Source organism: Onthophagus taurus, chromosome 2, assembly GCF_036711975.1.
Source record: "Onthophagus taurus isolate NC chromosome 2, IU_Otau_3.0, whole genome shotgun sequence".
Classification (NCBI taxonomy): Eukaryota; Metazoa; Arthropoda; class Insecta; order Coleoptera; family Scarabaeidae; genus Onthophagus; species Onthophagus taurus.
In genome coordinates, this window is record NC_091967.1 from 14,703,086 (window position 1) to 14,725,593 (window position 22,508).

Here is a 22,508-nt window from a genome sequence, read left to right on the forward strand (position 1 = left end):
TTTTTTTAAAGAAAACCGAAAATATTTACCTCGAATTATTATATACTACAAGAAACAACACTTCTTATAATTGTTGATTCATTTCCTTATCTTTACTAAACAAAAATATATATTTTGAATGTCTTTAATGAATTCTTAGAAAAGAAATGTTTTAATCATATCTCGGTTAACCAATTTTTAATCATTCTAAGTTTTAACTCATACTAACATGCGATAATACGCACGCTTTAACTCACTTTGTTTTATTTTCTATCTATCTGAAATGCTTTAAAAACGGGGATTACGTTTTGCGTTTCCGATTTCGATTTCAAACGCGCGCACATTTGCTGCATTTTTTGTGTGCAACGTCATATGTACTTACGATGATAACGAATAGATAGGAGGAGTCTTAAGACAAGATTATATTGTAAATATTTATTCTCATCGCGGGTAAGTTACTTAAATACGGCCCAATGTATTGCGCGCTGCATTATCATCAACGATTTATTCCTGGAGTGTTGCTCTCGATTCGAAACTAAACGTTTTATGTATTTTAGTTTCCAAAAATTACGGTTATAAGAAATTTTAAAAGCAGTCCAAGGCTAATTATTTAATTGAGTTATCATGACTGTAGAGCATCATCGCTGTAATTGTGATACAAGTGTTCGCGGTTAAAGCTTTTGGTGTTAACACGGAATTTTTATTCTTTTATTTGTGTTTTGAGGGATTACAAATATTTTAAATGTAAGTAATGATTTTATTTTTATTCTTTATTGAGTCCTTTGACTTGTGACTATTCATAATCTATAATTTATGGTATTCATAATCTTAAATGATACTAGTACATAGTTAAGATAACGATATCGAATTTGCGATTAATTTGGTTAATAAATGTCTTTTTGAATATTTATGAGAATACTTAAATTGTTATAATAAACGAATTTATAGTAAGGAGGAAAAAGAAATATGTTGAAGTGGTAAAATATATTTGTATTGAATCACCGACGCTTTGCATCCTTTGTGGAATTTATAGTATCAGAAATTTACATATGAAGAAATATGTGTATCTAGAAATATCTGAATAAAGGAGGGTTTTTGGGGAATTTATTTCGTTTGTAGCAAATCATAATCTTGTATGAAATGTAGTACAGTTAATGTTTTCTTTACTAAATTTATTTATTTATTCTAATTTTTCAGATATAAATCAAGAATGAACGACACGTTTACTACCTACGAAGAAGGTTCACAACATTCGTTTAGTATTGTAAACATTTTTATAATATTAACCGGCTTAACAAATATATTTGTAAATTGCTTAATTTTATACGGTTTGATAAAAACGAAGCTATTTAGACCAGTCTACATAGTGATAATTCACATTGCAATTTTCGATATAATTGGACAATTCTTTTGCCCTACATTGTATAAGTTGTTTACAAGAGACGATGATATTTTTGAAGATTTTCAAACTCATGCGATTTTTGGTAGTATATATTTTGTAACTCTCTATTTAATAGCATTGTTAATGTTTATATTATTACTCAGAGTACAGTTAGCTTGCGTTGATAAGTATTTTATATTCGTTCTGTCTGTTTATTGGGTGTTGGCCATAATAATATTTGTTTTACTTCTCATTTGCTATAAGTTCATGTTTTTGTTCATACCGCCGTATCTCGTGATACTTGCTGTTTTATTGGTTCACTTACATATTCATCAAATTAGGACAACATTAAAAATTAGTGAATATTCCGGTGTCGATTATCAAGTGTCCCTTTTGATAGTTTTAATATTTATTTCTAGTAGATTGATAACAATCTTGTTTGTTCTATTAGCAGAATTAACGTATAGATTTACACCTGTACTAGGCGATTATTACTTTTTGGCAATACTGCAGCTTGTTCCGATAGCGAACTTTTTGATTATTATGAAATTTGAGGAAGGATTTAATAATAATATTAAACGTATATTTAGGATAAGAAGACTCGGCGGTAACACTTTCAGACCATTACAAGAAGAGCATGGATTACCCGAATAGTTTAAGTTAATTTATTTTAAATAAAAAGTTTTAATGATAATTTCTTGTTTCAATTTTAAATCATATTTTTAATTATTGCGTAGAAACTATATAAATTATTAAATCTGACGTGGTTATCGGGCTGCAGACGCAAATTCCGAACAGATGTCAAATGTTATCTAATACACAACGGTTATCATCGTATTATTGAGAAATAACCAAGCTTTAATTTCCATAACGAGACAATACTTTTATTTAAAAGAATTGATAATGTATAGTATGACTCCTAAATTCTTAGTCATTATTTTGCCCAATATCTGACGTAGATTACTTTATTTTCCAACAACAATTTTGTTTAGTATTTTGATAAGAAGTTTGTATAATTACTGCAGTTTAAAATATTTGATTTGAGCGGATATTAGCGGTAAAATCCATTTCCTATAATGAAATTCTCACAGTACGATGTAAAGTACTGCTTTTCAATTTCAACTGAGTTTCTAGATTTAACTTGATGGTTTCTCAATCTCGAAACTATTTATAGGTTTTGCTTATAATCAATTTAGAACAAGGTACGTTATATTTTCAATAATAAATGTTAAAAAATTATTTTAAATTTGTTTCAAGAAATAAATTAATAATACTCGTAAATATTTAATGCAATAATTTGATAAATAAAACCAATTCCACTTCTTGGCAGTGATTCCACCTTTACAAAGTTTCCTTAGTCACACGAATCGATGTTTTATCTTCAATAATTTTATCTTTCAATTTCTTAATGGTCTCCACCTTACACTTTAAATTTTAAATATCTCCATAAAGAGAATCCAAGGGTGTCTGGAGATCAAGTCTGCCATTTGCTAGATCTCTGGCGGTCTTTCCACCATCCATTAACGATGGTATTAAGGTACGTTCATACCATAGCTGCATAATGTGGTGGCGCTCCATTTTGCTGCAAGACAACACTGAATTGAAATTATTCTGCGATTTTTTTATTCGTGGAATTATTTCATTTTCTAATAATCGCGAATATGATGTCCTTGTCAGGCTTTTAAAAATAGAGGTCTCACGTTATCTAATATTCCAGCCAAAATGTGTATTTTTTGGAGATATTGGGCATTCGTCTCACTCTTCTGTCAGGGTCATCTTTTGTGAGTTGATGAATCAATTGAATTTTGTTTAATTATATAGATAGTGTTTATTTTTTGATATCTCAGCATTGTTGGGCTTATGATACACGTAGATGACTACAATAGTCGACGATATCATTGGAGTATAATGACTTTCGCTATAAATTGAAATTGTCGTTGAAATCGAGCGTGTGTGGGTTTCTTTCACTTCTGGTGAATACCATAATTGCCCCTATTCTTTGCTCAAAGCTCTTTCTTACCATCTCTACAATTTCTCCATCTTGCATCGATACAAATAAAAGATAAAGATGACGAAAATTATTTTCATGGTGACTTTATACAAAAATTTTACCCTATCGGTGCTTTTTGAATAATTTAACAAAAGGAGAAACTCCAACAAAAAATTAAATAAACCGATTTACTTAGAAAAATACAAAAGTTTGTCTTTATGTACAAATTTATACTAGAAGTATTTCAAAAACCTCAAGAATATAAGTTAATTTTTTTATAAAGTTACCAATATTTAATGGTCAATAGTAATCGTTCGATCGTCTTGTTTTAGCTATATTAGACTTGAGGCGCACCGTATACTTGCACAGGTTTGTCATTACGTTTGAAACTTATCTGTTCTAATGAGGTGACATTTGCATGTTTGTACACTCTGCTTAAGCCATATTTATATTGTCCAGATAGCTCATAGAGCAATATAGTGAATGTGGACTCCAATAAAAAATAGGAACAGCAAAGATGAGGGGTCTGCAAAAATTGTAGAAAAAAACAGAAGGGGCAGATTTCAACATAAGGATGTTAGAGAAGAATTAAGCTGAGAGCTCTAGTAGAGGGGATAGAAGAGAAACAGCTGAAATGTTCAATACTTGACACATAATATTCAAGTATATACAGGATGTTCAGCAATTGGCGGATAATCTATACGTAGCGACATTCTACGAACGACTAATAATGAAAAAATGTTAAAAACGATCTTTAAAGCTAAAGAAAATAACTTTAACAAAAAAAACTAGTTTTCAAAATTCTTTTTATTCTAAATTACAGCTTATTTATCAACAGATATTGAATATTAATGATTATTTATGGATAAATTATCCGACCTTTGAGAACCGCATGAAGACGTATGAAACATGGTACAACATTTTACAATTAAAATTTTCGCTTTAGAATCGAACGAAGAATGTCGATACGTGTAGATTATCCGCCAATTTGCGAACACGCTGTATATAACGAAATAGCGTGTGGAAAGCTTTTCCGGAACGATGGTCTATAAAATCTACTTAAATTCTTATTAAAGCGAGTATTTACTATTAATAGTTTTCTCGAATGTGATTGTAGCATGCCAATCGTTTTCTGTTTAGGTTAAGTGAGCAAGGGATCGATGTAAGTGTAGATTCCACCAAGACTTCCAAAGTTAGTTGGGCATGTGTTGGGCAAACTTGTGTTTTGTGTTGGTTTTTGGTTTTGTTTTGAATTATTGGGTTGGGATATGTTGTCGTGTTTTAGTAAAATTTGCTGGTGAGTTTCTGGAGAACCTATTTGATTGAACGGGGTTTGATGACGTTGTAAAAGTGTCGGATGTTTGGTGTAACTGTGAATTGGAAATGATTTTAAGGGAGTTTTTGAGATTAATGACGCAGGTGTAAGACCATATGAGGCGCCACAGCTTAGTAGTTGCAAATTGCAATGTGATTTACCAATAGTTTACTCACTGTAAGCTTCAACAATCATTCAATGCGATTCTGCAGCAGTTTTCTTCAAAATGGTAACAGAAAATTAATGCTTTCTGCAAATCGCAATTTCCAGGCACAAATTTCGATATCTGTTGTCTTAAACAACTACCCTTATGAGTTGAAAAGTTTTGTCAGATGTCAATAAAGGGGACTAATAACGCGTTTTAACGGTAATTACATTGACAGTTAGGATTGGCAAATTCCAGTTTCGCATTTACATACCTGCTAACAACACCATTACCAATACTAATAATAATTTATTCGTTTTGAACTACAAATACACAGTATGAAATGACAACTTTTAAATTATAACTTATTGAATCGTTAAATAATTGAATGGTTTAGGAATTTTTCGATTTTTTCGAATTTTTGCAACGTCCGCCACCCTATCCTTCCATATTGCACGTGATCTGTCCCTAGTTCTTGTCCCTATTATTGTTCACCTTGAAGATTATACTCGAAGCTCTTTCTTTGGATATTTAAAAAGATGTTTTCTGCGTAAAAAGTAATTTTCGTTTTCATGTAGTTTGAAAATTACATTTCAAACATGTATTAATTGTCTGAAATAAAATACACTTAAGTGTAATAAGTTGACTATCTTGTGTGTGAACAAATTTAAATTGTGTTATCGATTTTTTGATATCAACCAAAAATAAAAAAATCATTATAACCATTTTATAGACTTTTATTGCATTGTAATTGTATAATATTGTTGATATAAAAATAATACAGACTACTATCTAATCTTGTTCAAAAAGATATTCGTTGTGTTCGTTACAACTGCAGTGAATGTTTTGTTTCCGCTAGATTATTTTTTTAATACAATTTTTTGAATTTTTCACACATTTTCATGTAAGTATTTTCAACCAATCGACTAGCAGGCATGGAAAACTTTCACCGAGACGGCGACGTTAGACGAAGGAAAAACTTTTATATTCTTTATTTGCGATCGTGAAGTTTGTATTGCGTTGGAGCGTGCAGCGCCATTCGGGAAATTCCATTCTATATTTAAATACGTGATCGTAGGGATCTCAACAAGTTGCGCTCGGTTGTTGCACGGGCGTTTGTGTTTTCTCGTTTGGTTTATAAATATTTCAACTACGGCCCGTTTTCTACGGGAAAATTGCTGCTCCGTTCTTTAGCAAAAGAACTCGAAAGGCAAGTGTTTTTTGTATATCTCTTTCGAGATTGTTTTCGCGTAAATTTCAACCTGTGTCGAGAGCGTTTGTGTCGCATTCAAACAGAACCCATCTTGTGACCTTCATTCTTTCAAAACAAACAAAGTTATTTACCAACTTCTAGTTACTCTTTCTTTTCATAATTAATTAGAACAAAACCGTTTATTTGTAAACTAAAAATGTTAATTATTTTTTAGTTTTAAGAAGAAAAGAAGATGGATACTTTATTTGCCTTAGATGACAGATTAAAATTCTTAAACATAACATCAAGGCAGTATTCGCCAGATAATTCAACATTAACTATTATATTAGGAATAATTACTTCTGCATTAACCGTGGGTGGTATCTCAGCTTGCATCATCACAATTGCTATCATCTCAAGAACCTTCTTAGCTACTTCACAAATATTTAGATATGTTAAGTTATTCGCTTTAATTTCGATTAATTATTTAGTTGTATTACAAGCTATATACATAACGAGAATTTTGAATTGTTACACCTCTTTATCTCATATACTATTGTTAGAGCCCGTTATCAATTTTAATTCGGCGGTTATAATAAGCATGTTGTGCATTGATGAATACGCGAAGAAAAAAATGTCTAATTGTTATTATTACGTCTTTTTCGTTTGGTGTATTATATCCGTTTATATTCACGATTTTTCCATGGTTTTTCAAGCCAGCCAAAGCGTTCTTCATTTAATGCTTTTAGTAACGTGTCTTATTAAAGTTGCAAATAAAAATTGTAAAAATAAAATTAATTCGGAAGAATTTTCCGTTTTTCGACTACGCTTAATTTCTTTGTATATTTCGTTGTGGGTAATTAAAAATATTTTACTTTTTACGCTTTGTTATTTAGGTCGTTTTAATGTCGTAATCATGAATTCGACAATAACGATAAGTTTAACTTGTATTTGTTGTATTATTATTACGTATTTTGTTTCTCAGTGTGGATATAGGTATAAGATTTATTTTCGTCACAGTAAAGAATTATCATTAGAAAATGTTTTAGATAATACTACTAATTTATTGTTTACTGTAGAAACATAAGGTGATTTAATAAGTGTTGTTTAAATTTAAAAATCTGTGATAATTAAATTATTAATGTAAATTCGATTTTATTAAGGTTAGTGAGGGACCACAAAAAATGTAGTATCTTACCTAATTGTGTCAATAATTGCGGATTATCTTTTTATTGAGTTGAAAGTAGATCAGAAGAATTGCCCTGAAAAAAATAAAAAAGATTTTAAAAAAGTTATGATGAATAATTTTCTTTATCACTACCACGATTTTCCTTAATGTTTAATAATAATAAAAACCTAAATAAAAAGTACTGATAAAAACAAAAACAAAATGTATTTAATTACTTCTAATAACAACTACATAAGAATTTTAATAATAATTTAAAACTTGTTGGCGGAACTAAAAGTAAATTAATTTCAAAAAGAATTATTCATTCTATATCAAGTTGAAATTGACTTTTTAAAATATTGTATATTATACTATAAGAACTCGTAAAAGTTTATAGAGAAAAATATAAAATTTTAGTGTTAAGAAACTTAAGCGCTACTGTTCGGAGGTAATTTACGTAGTATAGGTCATAAAGGGGAATATATGGGTCATATTATCCTACCTATTTTTCTGGAAGAATGAATTAAATGTTCTGACAAACAACTTGTCATAAAAATTCTTAATATATCATAAAATGTTCTAAAACAATCAACGTCTTAAATCTCCATTTGAATAGATCCAAGTGAGTGCGTTGATGTCCAGAAATAAACCGTGATGAATGTACATGATTACAGTAAGGAAGTTATCATTAGCTCGATTTAGCCATATTAAATGCACAAGAATGATGAAAATAGATATCAGTCGCCAAAATTATACGTTAAAATGTCTTACTGGATAATTTGATTTAAATTTTTCTTACTTAATTGTTAACAACTGTAAAGACAAACGTGTTTTTTTTAGATTCATTAGAATAATTTCCACGTTCATCCAAATATGAACAAAAACGTCAAAACCGCGTGTAAAGCAGTGTGCCAATTACGTTAACTATTTTCCAGACAATTAGAGGTATTCAAATCTTCGTCTGTTTTCAATTTATAACCAATTTTTGTACGTCAAAATATTTTCCGCCGGTTAATTGTAGTAACTATGCATTTCAAATATAAGATTACATCATTTAAAGAATATTAGTTACTGCAAACATGATACCATTGTTCACCACCTTGTTTTTGTAGAGCCCAATTAGACGTCCTTGTAATACTTATAAAGGTCTCATAAATTCACAAATTTTAGGTGTTCCATTCGATATAGAACAAAATCGGTACTAGTGAACGAATCGCTACCTGCGGCTCTTAGCTTTACACACTTGTTGCTAGAATGACCTAAATATCTTGTACCACCAAATTGTTACAAATTGACCCCAAAATTTATAATCGATCTTTTAAGGAACACTTAAGAATACGTTAGTGTGTGGCGTCATTTATTTCTAATTAAAGTTAGAAGTATCACTTAATTGAAGTCCTGTATGTACACCTACATAGAGGACCTAGAATCTTAATTTAACATGTATAACATCTTTAAATAATGATTACGTTATATGTGATACCATTAGGATCACTAATGATCCTGATTACCTATGTCATATTCTTCCCAATCTTGGAGAAAAAATAAAGATTTAGATAAATCATCACCGAGTCATGCTTAATCACAGCTTAAGATGCATACGTGCCTCATGAAAATATAGCTGTCAGAATTAGTGGAAACATGAAAGTATAAGATAATGATTTGGGTAGCCGCATTCACACCAGATGATAATCCGCTATTCGACAAAGATCATCATAAATTCGTAGAAAACTGGTACGACAAATTCTCAACACTTAATTAATCAACAACTTAATTCCCGAAATTAACGAAGAAGAATATAAACTACATATCTTCAAAGGTAAAAATTCCCCGCCAGGTTATGATTTGATAAATAAGATGACCCTAAAAAAATTCAAATTCTTAATATATACGAAAAAATTATACGATTATACGTAAATTATACGACAAAAAGTTATTAGATGGCTCTACAAAGGTTTTATTTCTCTGGATACAGATTTTGACACTTTTCAACTTGTTTTAATTACTTTTAGTGTTTAATGTTACAATATCTCAGATTCATAGTTTCGCAACATGTTTATAGAGTAGCTCCAGTTTTTCATTTCGTTGCAAAAAACCGTAATTGATTTACATAAATTTTTCTGCAATGGTGGGGTTTCTTCTGCATACTTTGCATATGAAATTTTGTAACTGTGCTGCTAGATAAATCGATTCGTGATGATATAATCGGTAACAGCTTCATAACATTTCATGTCGTTTTCTTGGCAGACATATTTTTAGTATCTCCATCTCAACACAATTATTGCTTTCTAAAGTAATATTTGAGTAATATTTTCAATTCAAACGCTTTACGTTGTAATTCTTTAAATCTGGCTTAATAGATTTCCATTTGTTACATTTTAAAATTTTTATTTTTAGTCAAAATTGCAGAAAAATTGTTTAAACCAAATCATTAACGTCTTATAGTACAACAGTTCATGAATGGACGAAGATGTTTGCGATATGAAATATTTTCAAAAGGAAACGCACTCACAGTTTTTTTCCTCGATCAGCACGAGTGCACCAGTACAATACTTAGCATAATTAGTAATTAATCGAAACGGAAAAGGCTTAGATGTTTACCATCCGGGATTATCTCGTGGCATTAAAAATATTCGTCGAAAAAGCCAAGTATGAGGATTAGCAATTAAAACAATTATTCTTTCGTTAAGAGGGGTCCAGCAGTAACCTCGTTTTAAGTAAAATATGTAAAAAAGTGACGTAACAGGCGCATCATTTCTAGCCACTTCTTCTCATTCGTCTCGTTGACTGTTAAAACAATCAGTTGAATTGCCACACTTATTTCGACATTATTACGAGTAATATTGAAGTCTTCAGTTGCAAAATTTAGTGGCTGTTAACATCATTAAAATGTAAGCATTTTTTTTAAGTTTTCTTTTTTTTAATTTAATTTTATTTAATGCATTAGATGATTTAAATTGGAATCGGGGAAGAAAGTTACTTATTTTGATTAGCAATTTCTATCCGTATTTATATCGATTGCTATTTACGATTGACATACGTTTTATTTGTTTTGAAACGTAAATATTATCGGTGTCTTTCACTTGATTTTATATTTATATGTTAACATAACGTTGAGAATTTCTTTCAATCAGTTTTAAGAATGAATTACATTAACGTAATGAATGAAATAAATATCAATAAAGGAAAGTAACTGTTGTATATAACTGGTAAGCCAATAAAATTAAAAATAACTATGATTCGCGTTTTAGCATAAATAAATAGAACTTTTCTTTCTTTTGAACAATTACAATTACAAAAGAATTTAAATGTGTGCTTTTAAATAAATAGTTTTTCGTGAATTTCTGTCAATTTTAATTCTTATTGTAGTTTATAAGATGTTCAACTACTCAATTGGGATGTTTGCCGATTCGGAAAAGATTAAGCTGTCGTATGAGATATTCTCAACGATAATATGTTTTGTGGGTATCTGGACGAATTATGTCATCATCAGGACGATTCTAAAGAACAAGTCGATGAGGACACCGACAAATTCCTACATTTCCAACTGGGCGATATACGACCTACTTTATCTAATCTTCGTACCGGTAAACTTTTTATTAGAAGCAACAGTCGAAGGGGATGAAGTCATTTGCGTGTTCAAAGACATTGAGGGCAACTTGGAGTTCGCAACGATATTGTTAATTACAATTTTCTTGTTCGACTATTTCATTTCGTCGAATTACAGGAAATTCTTAACCGCTTCTTGGATGCTTATTGTTGTTATAAGTATCGCATCGATTATTAATTGTACCGTTGGCGATCCTCATATTAATTTTCCCGAAATTATGTCCAGTGTCGGTTATGGAATTTTGTTTGTTGTATTTATCGGAAAATTAATTTCTTATAATTTAAATAGTGAGCAACAAAACGATAGCAATTATAGATTGAGATTAGCTGTTGCTTTTACTTATGTTTTCTCTTGGATTTTCAAATGGTTCTTCTTATACATCGCTTATGGATCCGAGAATAAATTGTATGGATTGTTGTCTTGGCACGCTAATATAATCGGATTTACTAATTCAATCTTTAACGTTTTCGTATTGACCTTATTAAACAAACAGTTTTATACGAATTTATTTAAAATGTTGCATTGTAGAGCAGAATTAGCTTTGCCCTCTGATAACGATCGTGGTACACAACTTAATCAATAAAAAAATAATTATAGCAATTATACAACATTAAAAGTTTAATATTAACGTGTTATTACATTATTTTGTACACATATAATAGGGATAAGTATTATTATTATTACATTTTATTCGAAAAAAAAATAAATTAATCTAATTAAAATTTTTGTTTCTTTTTGCATAAAATAACCATAAATTCAAAAAAGATCTTAATTGGTCAATTATCGTGGGTGTTTTAAATTGTTACATCATTAACTATAATTTACATATCAAGTTATAAATAAGATCTTATTGACGTCTTTTATCGAAGTTTAATTTGCGTTGTGTATAACTGAAAAAGAATAACACACCTCAATTAACAACTCATACGACTACGCGACGAGAACAAATTATCTGGAATTTGCGGACCAAAAGCACTACTAGATTAATTATTGTACTGATTAAGTACTGTTGTGGTTATATCATCGTTTGTAAGCCGCGCACGTCTTCATTTCCCCAATTACGGTCTAAATTGAGAGCTTAGTTAGTTATTGTCTTCGTTAAACATGTGGAATTTGTGGACTACTTCTAAAACCCGCATTCCTTGGGAGATACGAATTCTTTACTGGGTAACGTAGTTTTTAACTTGACAGGACCACCGGCGGGTAAACCGCTTTATAAAAGAAGACTCTACGACGTCGATGGAAGTAAAAATAAATTACACAAACAAATTTAATACAAAATAAAATAAAAAGTCACATTTTAATTATCAACCGTTTTCGTAGTGAATGTTTTGAAACGACGCAACGTTAAAAATGAAATGAAATTTAATTAAATATGATGTTAAGCAGAAAATAAATTTTGAAATTTCTTTATTTTATAATTCAAGCGAAATTAACGTTTGATTGCAAGCAATTTTCATCAATCAATTTAATTGGAATGACACTTTAATTTGATAGCATTATAAATATGCACCTTTGGACTATAATGGTTAAGTTTATTTTTCCTTGAGATTAACCAGTTTAACTGAAACGCACAACTAACATTTTTGTAGTTAGATATTTAACATCAAAAGTATACTTCCTTATCTTTATCGCTTAAAAATAATAAGTGCCGCAACCTTTGACATAAACAGATTTACGTAGAGCATACCATTTTATTCAGTGAAATGAAGACTTGGTTATAACATTGAAATATTTTAACGTGTGCGTATTTCTTGAAATGTATAAAGTGAATTTAAAGTGGTATTTCTTACAAATGTTGTTGGTTTTAGAGAAAAAATTAAAATAAGAGGATTGAATATCAATTAAATATATCAACAATATATTAATAAAGATGCAAGAATAATACAGAATAATAGTTTAGAGAAGAAAGTGATGGAATAAAATTTCATTGTTAAGAAAAATAAATCCATTAGATATACAGAGTAAGTAAAATGTGCTATCAATCATTTAATTTAGAATTAGTGTTAAATAGTGTTTTAGTAAAGAATGTATGAAAATTTCCCATCCTAATTTTAAATTTGTTTGATAAAGCTACACTGATATTTATTTCTTATTAATTTTGTTTATTAACCCTTGATTTTAATAATTTCTGGATAAAATTTTCGGATTTTCCAAATAATCTCTTTCTGATTATGTCGGTGATGTCAATTTATAGGTGTTCAATTCAATACAACTGTATTAAAATCAATTTCGAAACTTTAATCTCACCAATCTGTCCATAACTATTTTTGGTTTAATCGATTTTGTGTCGTGGATTAAACCGGGAGTGTTACAGGATTTATTTTCGTTAATAAATTACGAAACGGTAATTCGTACGCGGTAAAAATGAAAACGTCTTTGAAATTATTTCAAAATCTACCTAATTTCTTATATTTTATTTAATTACATAATTTTGTATCATAAGTTGTAGTAAGAAAATTTATTTTTCGCTATCTTTCGGTAATTTTCGTTTCTGGGACGATTAAATTCATCTTAATTCATATCTAGAGTGATGATTCAAGACAAATTAAGTGCTAAAGATGTAAACGGACTCGAAGGAAGCTAATGGGGTATTCAAGTTTGATTTTATTATTACTTCTGATGGTATCAAAACATTTCGGTCTTGTATTAACACTACAACATTAACATCTACAGCTAAGCCCCAAATTGAGAGGAGTGCTTCCAATAGGTGTTGTGGTTGAGGAAATAATTGGAAGTAAATAATATTTTAGTCACAGTATATAGAAGTAATGAAGCTACACCGGTACCAGCTACAAAATCGAGTTGAAGGCATAAAAATACTGTAATTTAGGGGAAGAGTACTCAAGCGGATTGACCAAGGGTGTAAAACGATGGAAAGAAATGTTTCTCTTGCAAAAAAAAAAACAAGACGAGATTATAGCACATACTTTAATGCAAAATATTTAGCGACTCTGGATGGAAAACATGTAAGGTTTTGTAAGACAGAATTTATGTATGTTTATGGCTCGTCAAACTACTACATTCCACCAGAAGTAATTCCGTGTTTGTCAAGCCTCATATTTTGGACTTATTCCGCAGATAAAGAGCACTATTTCTGAGTCCATCTCTTGGGGGATGTCCATTTTTTTCTTCCGGTTGTCCACACACACAAATTCTTACTTATTCTCATTCTTTCTACATGTTCCTTCCACTCCTTTTCTCTTTTCTTCTTTTTTCATTTTACTACATCCTGCATGTTACATCTTTCTCTAACGAGACAGTAATAAAAGAAATTAAAAAGAACTGTTCAACTCATAAAGATCCAACTGTTGGATTTTTCAAAAAAGTTGAAGTTTGCTTGAACACCATTGTGAAAATACTTTAACAACAAACAAGGCTTAAGTTTGTCCTTCCAATTTCACTTCGTAATCCACCCAAGATTATTCAAATATCTTACTTATTATAATCCAATATGATCTTAAATAATTTTGTAGAATATTTAATTCATCTTTTATCAAAACTATATTTTCTATGTTTTAGCTGCCTTTTCACAGTTATGGAATTAAACAAAGAAATAGAAAAAATTATAAACGGAACTGACGAAAGAAACACATCACTTTGGCCACTGAACATAACAGAAACATTAACGTTATTGTTAGCTGTTGTTTCAATTTTAATAAACATTGTTTTTATTTACCTTCTTAAATTTAGTCAAAATAACGAAAAAGATGAAAAGAAAAGAAGTGCTTATCACGTAATAAGCCATGTAGGTTATTTTTTAATTTGTTTATTAACCACAAATATTGGATTTATTATTATTACACATTTAAACATGAAAATCGCTTTTCTCGTCCTATACGATACGCATAATCACTTTTTATTAGCTCTCTATTCTTTAATGATAATGTTTAATGTTAATTATACTTTGGAAAACGAAAGTATGACCAAACACTTCAGTAAAATTTTATGGATTATAACAATTACGATGATTTTATATTCAATATCATTAATTATAGTTGATGATACTTTAATCTATTCATTTATAGTTTTACGTGTAATAGGATTTTTCCTCATTATAACCATGTTAATGATTAGAGTTACAATTTATTTGCAAAAAAGTTGTATTCGGGTTGAAACCGACATCTTACAATCCGTTCTTGTGCTAAGCTTTCTATGTTGCTGGTGTCCAGATCTTCTTTTTAACGTTTCTCACGTTAATATTTTTGATACGTCGATGATATATTGTATTGGAGTGGTTGCGTGTACCAGTAACGTTATATTTAATATAATTTTAATGTTAATTGTCGATAGTAATTTTAAAATGAGTTTTAGACGTGTTTTTAATATTAATTTTGTAGAGGTTAATACTAAAAGCATATTTGTGTGTGCATAATTTATTTTAGTATGTAAATGTTAATAAAATATGCATTTTGTTAATATATTATTAGTGTCGTTTAAAGTTGGTAAAAACATTACGTATTGATTTATTTCATTTATTTAAATAAAATATGTTAATAAATAATTATTTATCGAAATACTTAATCGTTTAGTTGGTTGTATACATTTCAAGTAAATGAAAACATCTTACTCAGATTGATTTTAATCACCACAGTCAACACTTATACTTACTATACACGTCATTAATATATAGTGCGTACTTTTTTGTACACGCTATTCTACTCAATTGGCTATTTGTCTATAATTTTGTAAAATATTGTGTTTCCTCTTGCTCAAAATTTCATTTAGCAAATTTTTTAATATATTCGCTGACAACTTTTAGTTTATGTTTGTTTTGAGTGATAGTAATCCAACGCATTTTAACGGTTTGTACCCAATTCAACCCGCCTTAAATAAATTTGTTGCGTTACCAACACAATGTTTTTTTTTCATTTAAATTAGTCTTGTTTGTTTCAGTATCTTAGATTACCAATACTTATAATATCAACTATTGGATTGAATACTATGCATACAAGAATAAATAAAACAATCACCACAAAGGAATCCTTATGGCAGCTTAATATAACAGAGATATCTACGTTAATAATAGCTTTAATTTCAATTTTAGTAAACGTTTTTGTCATTTATTTAATTAAATATGGTGATTACACCGAAACTAATGAAAAGAAAAGAAGAGGTTATCACGTAATAAGCCACGTTAGTTACTATTTCATTTTTCTGTTTATAACAAAAATTGGATTTATTACTATTTCTTATTTAAATTCGACAATTTTGTTCTTTGTTTTATACGATGTTCATAATCATCTTTTATTGGCTCTTTACTCTTTAATGATAATGTTAAACATAGATAATATTCTCGCATTCGAATCGCTGTGTAAACATTGTATTAACATTTTATGGATTGTAACCACAATAACAATGATTTTATACTCAATACCACTTATAAGGGAAGATAATTTAATTTATTTATATGTAATATCGCGAGTTATCGTATTTTTGATTATGATAGTGATGTTAACGATGAAAACTCTCTCTTTTATACATAAATCTAATGTTCGGATAGGAAACGAAGTATTATTATGGATTCTTGTTTCGTGTTTTTTATGTTGTTGGTGTCCTGATTATTATTTTAATATTTTTGTCGTAAATGCTTTCAACATTTCAGTGATAAATTGTGTAGGAGCAATTGTTAGTACTAGTAACGTGATATTTAATATAACATTAATGTTAATTGAAGACGAAAATTATAAAATGTGTTTTATAAATGATTAACTAAACGATTAAGTATTTCGATAAATAATTATTTATTTACATATTTTATTTAAATAAATGAAATAAATTGTTGGTGTCCTGATTATTATTTTAATATTTTTGTCGTAAATGCTTTCAACATTTCAGTGATAAATTGTGTAGGAGCAATTGTTAGTACTAGTAACGTGATATTTAATATAACATTAATGTTAATTGAAGACGAAAATTATAAAATGTGTTTTATAAATGCGCTAAAAATTAACATGGATAAGGGTTATACTAAAAATTCGCCTATGTATGTATAAAGTAATTGTATGTGGATAAAATATTATTTCAATTTGATACCATTTGTCATTTAGATTACCAAAAATACTTAATTGTTTGATTGGTTGCATACAAATTTCATAAACGTTATATTTGGTTATGAGAGAAATACAGAACACACCTCTGAGTTTGTACAATTAGTAGAAGCCTCTCCTGGAATGGACATATGCAGGAAGTTTTACACAAAATTAGATTATCTTTGTGTACTTGTCGTAGTCTTTGTGGAAAAAATTGGGGTTTTACCCCTGAAAGACACATAGAGCCAGTCTATGTGACTTTGGTTAGACCTATGACCACATACGGAACGCCAGCCTGGTATAGGAAACCCCAACAGACTTCAGCTATCAGTGGTATTGCTGGGTTTGTAATCTCTGGTAAGATAAGCACAACGCCAACTCTAGTAATGGATGTTCTGCTTGGTCTATCTCCTTTGCATTTACATATAGAGAAAGTGGTCAGAACTACCATTTACAGATTTAAGCAATATGCTCAAAACTGTTCCGACATGTCCTACCAATGGGCTGCGGAAGACATTATAAGCACTGATACTGTGCTATCAATGCCGTCAGATTTGGCGGTATCACTATCAGTGATTAATGCTCGATACCAGATTGTACTGCTTGAGCGGCAGTCCTGGATAGAAAATGAAAATTCTCTGGTTCGGGCAGACATTTGCTGGTACACAGATGGATCAAAAACGCCTGAAGGGGTAGGAGCAGGAGTATACTGCCAGACACCTCGAATTAAGCAAGCCTACAGCCTGGGTACGTACTGTACTGTATTTCAGGCGGAAGTATTTGCTATTGACATGGGTGCTAAAATCCTTCTTGAAAGAGGGGTGAAGAACATGACAGTACGAATTTTCTCAGACAGTCAAGCCGATCTCCAGGCGCTGCAAGCCGTGAAAACGGTGTCGGCTCTGGTTAATGATTGTAAGAGAACATTAAACACACTGAGTTATGATAACAGAGTCTCTCTGATCTGGGTCCCGGGTCACTCTGGTGTTGCTGGCAATGAAGCGGCAGATAAGCTAGCACGAGATGGCAGCGCTGAAGCGTTTGTGGGACCGGAACCAGCAGTTGGTGTATCATTTGCGATGGCCAAATATAGGATTGGACTGTGGGCTGAAGAGAGACTTCGCCTACTGTGGACCAGTTCTCCTGGAATGAGACATGCTAAGGTGTTTATTAACATCGCCACTGTCAGACCCGGGAATATTTTAGGACTTGCCCGTAGTAGCATAAAAGTTCTAATGGGTGTTTTTACTGGGCACTGCCGATTAAAAGCACACCTCAACTTGTTGGGTTTAGCCGACGATGTTGAATGCCGACTATGTGCGGAGGAAGCAGAGACGGTTGAGCATGTTTTATGCCACTGCCCTGCCGTTAACCGTATCAGATTCTCGATTTTTGGGTCGCAGTTTATCTCCTCAAAAGATCTGAATGACCTTTCGCCGAGCAAGGTATTAATGTTCGTTAAGAGCATTGGACTGCACGGTGAAATTTGATAACGATATCTATCGGGGTACAATAGATCCTTAGGGTCGCGGTGCAAGGTTGGTTGGTCCGCCTACCCGATATGTATTCTATGTAATGTAATGTAATGTAATATGCTTAAAACTGCTCTGACATGTCTTACCAATGGGCTGTGGAAGACACTATAAGCACTGATCGGGATTTGACGGGATCAGCACCAGTAATTAATGCTTGAAACCAGATTGTACTGCTTGAACGGCAATCCTGGATCCAAAACGAAAATTCTCTGGTTCAGGCAGATATCTGCATAGATGAATCAAAAAGCCGGAAGGTGTCGGGGCAGGAGTATACTGCCAGACACTTTGGATTAATCAAGCTTACAGCCTGGGTACGTACTGTACTGTATTCAAGCCGGAAATATTTGCTATTGACATCCTTTTTGAGAGAAGGGTGAAGAATATGACAGCACGATCTTTTTGAGACAGTCAAGCTGCTCTCCAAGGTCGTGAAAACGGTGTCGGCTCTGATTAACTTTAACCACATTGAGTTGTGATAACAGAGTTTCTTTGATCTGGGTCCTAGGTAACTCTGGAGTTGCTGGCAATAAACCGGCAGATGAGCTAGCACAAGAGGGCACGCTAAAGCATTTGTGGGTTAGGTTAGGTTGCTAGCAGTTGGTATATCATTTGCGATGGCCAAACATAGGATTGGACTGTATTTAGCTTAAGAGAGACTTCGCCTACTATAGACCCACTGTCAAACCCGGGAATATATTATTACTTGCTCATAGCAGCATTAAAGTTCTAATGGGTGTCTTTACTGGGCACTGGCGATTAAAGACACGCCTCAACTTGTTGAAACAGTTGAGCATGTTTTTTGCCACTATCCTGCTGTTAATCGTATCAGATTATCGATTTTTGGGTCGCTGTTTTTCTCGCCAAAGGATCTTCATGATTTTTCATTAAGCACGGCATTAATGTTCGTTAACTGCACGGTGAAATAGATATGGACCATAAATTTTAAAGAATCGTATCTTAAGAACTAATCGAGATATTATAATGAAGTAAAAAACATTTTAAAGCAAATTTGTTGAAAATTTAATGCGCCATAAAGAATTTGTTATTTTCCATAAACATCGTTGTTATGATTTTTTAATCATACCTTGCATATTTGATTGTTATCGATTTGAAACATAAACTTTAAAAGATCGTATCTCAAGAACGAATGGAGATATTATCATGAAATAAAAATTAATTAAAAGCAAATTTACTTTATATTTAGTATTTTGAAGATGGTTTTTTTCAAATCATCAAATTTCAGGATTATAAATTTTTGAATTCAACCTTGCATAACCATAAACATTAATGTTAGGATAATGTTATTAGGGTACTAAATTTTTAGCGAGCATAGCTTACGGTCGTTGATGTCACGAGTTCGTTTATCTCACCTTAACGATTTACTGTCGCATTCCTTCTTCTGCGCAACTGACCGGCCAAAATAAATTTGCCAAGCTATATGAATCGACATATTTCCGTTAACTAATCGGCAATAAAAGTTGGTGTGGATGGGATTAAGAACCGAACTTTTCTCGGAGCACGATGAAATCTATTAATTTATTGAGATGTCAGCACCAGTACCAGCATTATTGGCAGTTTCTAAACCCTATTTGGGAAATAATTTTTATTAAATAGCTTTCATAATTGAACGACAAATAAAAAACAGAATCTTTTATAATTGTTTGAAAGATTAGACAGTTAAAACTTTCATTAGTTGTAGTTATAAACGACGTCCCCTATCACGATTCTAATTAAACCGAAAAGTTTTATCGTTAACCGAGGAAATCTATTAGAAATTCATTGAGTTGATGACAATGGGATATTGGCGTATTTTCATGAAAGGCGTTGTCAGAAACTTAATCGCGCTTTGAAAATGCCGCAATTTATCAGGATCGCGGTTTTAGTTCAAACTTCAATAAAAGATTAGATTGGCACGATTTAAAGCCACTTTTTTGTTGATGCTAATCTAAAACTGAGAACAAGAAAAAAGTAGTTAATAGATGCAAAGTGATACCGTATTTAAAAATAAAATCTATTTACATTTACGCGTCCGAAGATAAGGGTAACAAGAGAAGAAAAAATGTTTGTAGAAAATTTCCAAGGCAAATTTTTTAAGTTTATTTATCATTCTGCGACAATATTTAAATTAAGTTGTATCAAGATTACGTATTTTTTTTAATTTAAAATAAAAATATTTTAAAAATTCTAAAAAAGATTTATTTGTATAAAATAATTATATCTCGAAATAATATAAATATTAATTATAATTACCCAGGAAATTCATGGAAACCTGTCTCGCCCGGTGGACGTACGTTTTAATTAAATTGTTCTTTATGGTTGTCGGAATGGACTAGCCATTTTCAAAGAAATCCTTTTAATTTAGTTGACTTCTCGCTGATCTTTCCCCTCAGAATTTAATCAATTGTGGTATTTATTAATTAAGTGGTACCCGAATAATTTTCCTTCCTCGTCGTTTTCCCATTTTCTTTGAAGACATTTCTCATTTTTATTTACACAGCAAAATATTTACACTACCGCAATGCAGCACAATAATGCTGTTTCGCTTATAATTTTACTCTGAAAATTAAATCTCGGTCAAATATGAACCGAACTATTTATACTTTTAGCGCTTTGTAAATGTAAACTGAATGAAAATTATTGCCATTCAAACAACGAATACTATTAAAGGTGTTTATTTCTTTGAAACACATCGTCTAATATAAATTTTAACGGATAAATAAGACATAACTGGAGCGAGATAAAAGACACACCTATATTAATAAATCAAGATATAATTATATCTAGTGTTATTCATAGTAGCGAATATGATTTATTGCCGAAAATTTAATATAAATTTTAAAAGTGCAGGTTGGATTTAAAATAAATAATGATCTGCTTTCCGCTTCCTTGTTTTAAAACTTCCTGTACAGCGTTAATAAATCATGAAGTAGGTAGTACGTGTCCTGAACCAGAATAATATATAATTTAAGTAATATTCAAGTCATTTTTGGACAAAGGTACGTGTTCAATTTTTAAATTATTTTATACTTTATATCAAATTATAACAAATGTAATATTATTTCTTAATAAAAATTTAATTCAATTACTATGACCATTTTCATTGCAACACTTAGATATTGTGCTTGAGCTTTCGTAGTGAAATTGCTGTCATAAAATGCAGCTCGGTATTTCGCAACTTTCAAGTTGCGTTAAACTATTTAATTGTCTCGAAGACTTAAGTAGGAAATTTATAAAAAGCTTTCCCGTTGTTGCCTCATACACAGCTTTTTAAAAAAAAATGTTCCAAGATGAGGAACATATGCAGAATATAAAGTAAGGGCAATAACATTTGTGTTTTCTAAAAATCAAGATACGAAATGTTGCAGGATAATTGAGAGCTTACTGCTCATAATATATGACGCTTTGGTGAGAATAGGTGACGGGATCTATTTAGGTGAGACAGAAGTAAAAGAGTAGAGGAGGGGGATAGCGAATTAGAATGAAAAGGTGAGCTACGCCAAAGCAAGTAAAGAAAAGCAACCATATTTATCACACGTAATCGCCAATTTCTTCATGGAAATGTTTGAAGAAGAAGCGTTAAGGAAGAGTTCGTGACAACCAAAAGCTATGGCTTCGTTATGTCGATAACACCTTTGTGATCTGGCAGCATAGAAACGAGCATCTCTAAGAGTTCCTTGACCACTTGAACTCGCAACACCTCATGGTCAAATTTACCATGGAAACAGAAGCTGCAAAATATGTTACCTTTCCTGGATATTTTGGTCACAAGGATAACAGATGGGAGCATGGAAATGGGAGAAGAAGACCCACACGAAGACCCATACGCTTCGTCCCACCACCATCCATAACAGAGGAGGTCAGTGATCCAAGCATCGTCCCAGCGAGCGGAAAGGATATGCGACGAAAAGAGTTTAAAGAAAGAAGAAAGATATCTAAAAGATGTACTTTAGAAGAACGGCTACACTTTCAGGGAGAAGTACGCTGAATGTAATGGGGTTTGTAAACAGATTCAAAGGTGCCGATTTTGACCTCGTGACTCTTATTTGGTAGATATGACGTAATTTAGAAAACAATGAAATCTCTAATATTAAATGAGACAATATTCTACAGAAAATGGTATGATTGATTTTATTGCAGTTTTTGGAACACGGATTAGATCAT

At 31.1% G+C, this 22,508-nt stretch overlaps 2 protein-coding genes and 2 long non-coding RNA genes across 10 annotated transcripts in view; 3 read left to right on the plus strand and 1 right to left on the minus strand.

Moving 5' to 3' along the window:
- Positions 1–22,508, minus strand: part of LOC111426958 (somatostatin receptor type 2-like) — a 91,834-nt gene that overhangs the window by 10,416 nt on the left and 58,910 nt on the right. For all 5 annotated transcript variants that reach the window (XM_071194343.1, XM_071194342.1, XM_023061879.2 and 2 more), the window contains exon 2: positions 7,201–7,264. The gene's annotated coding sequence lies outside the window, so the exon portion shown is untranslated. The remainder of the gene's footprint in view (positions 1–7,200; positions 7,265–22,508) is intronic.
- On the plus strand, positions 302–10,342 carry LOC111426959 (uncharacterized). Its single transcript, XM_071194672.1, has 3 exons — positions 302–723; positions 1,177–2,009; positions 10,118–10,342. Exons 2-3 carry the CDS (start codon positions 1,190–1,192, stop codon positions 10,231–10,233), a joined length of 936 nt encoding a protein of 311 aa, XP_071050773.1. The 5' UTR covers positions 302–723; positions 1,177–1,189; the 3' UTR covers positions 10,234–10,342.
- LOC139429022 (uncharacterized) lies at positions 2,012–7,297 on the plus strand. Its single transcript, XR_011639732.1, has 2 exons — positions 2,012–6,020; positions 6,238–7,297. It is a non-coding gene; the product is annotated as an uncharacterized lncRNA (long non-coding RNA).
- LOC111427025 (uncharacterized) lies at positions 11,579–16,813 on the plus strand. 3 transcript variants are annotated; one of them, XR_011639734.1, is made up of 4 exons: positions 11,579–12,523; positions 12,592–12,744; positions 14,303–15,585; positions 15,662–16,813. It is a non-coding gene; the product is annotated as an uncharacterized lncRNA (long non-coding RNA). The 3 variants fall into 3 exon arrangements; XR_011639733.1 differs by having other exon boundaries at positions 11,580–12,523; positions 15,677–16,813; XR_002707892.2 differs by lacking the exon at positions 15,662–16,813 and having other exon boundaries at positions 11,604–12,523; positions 14,303–15,638.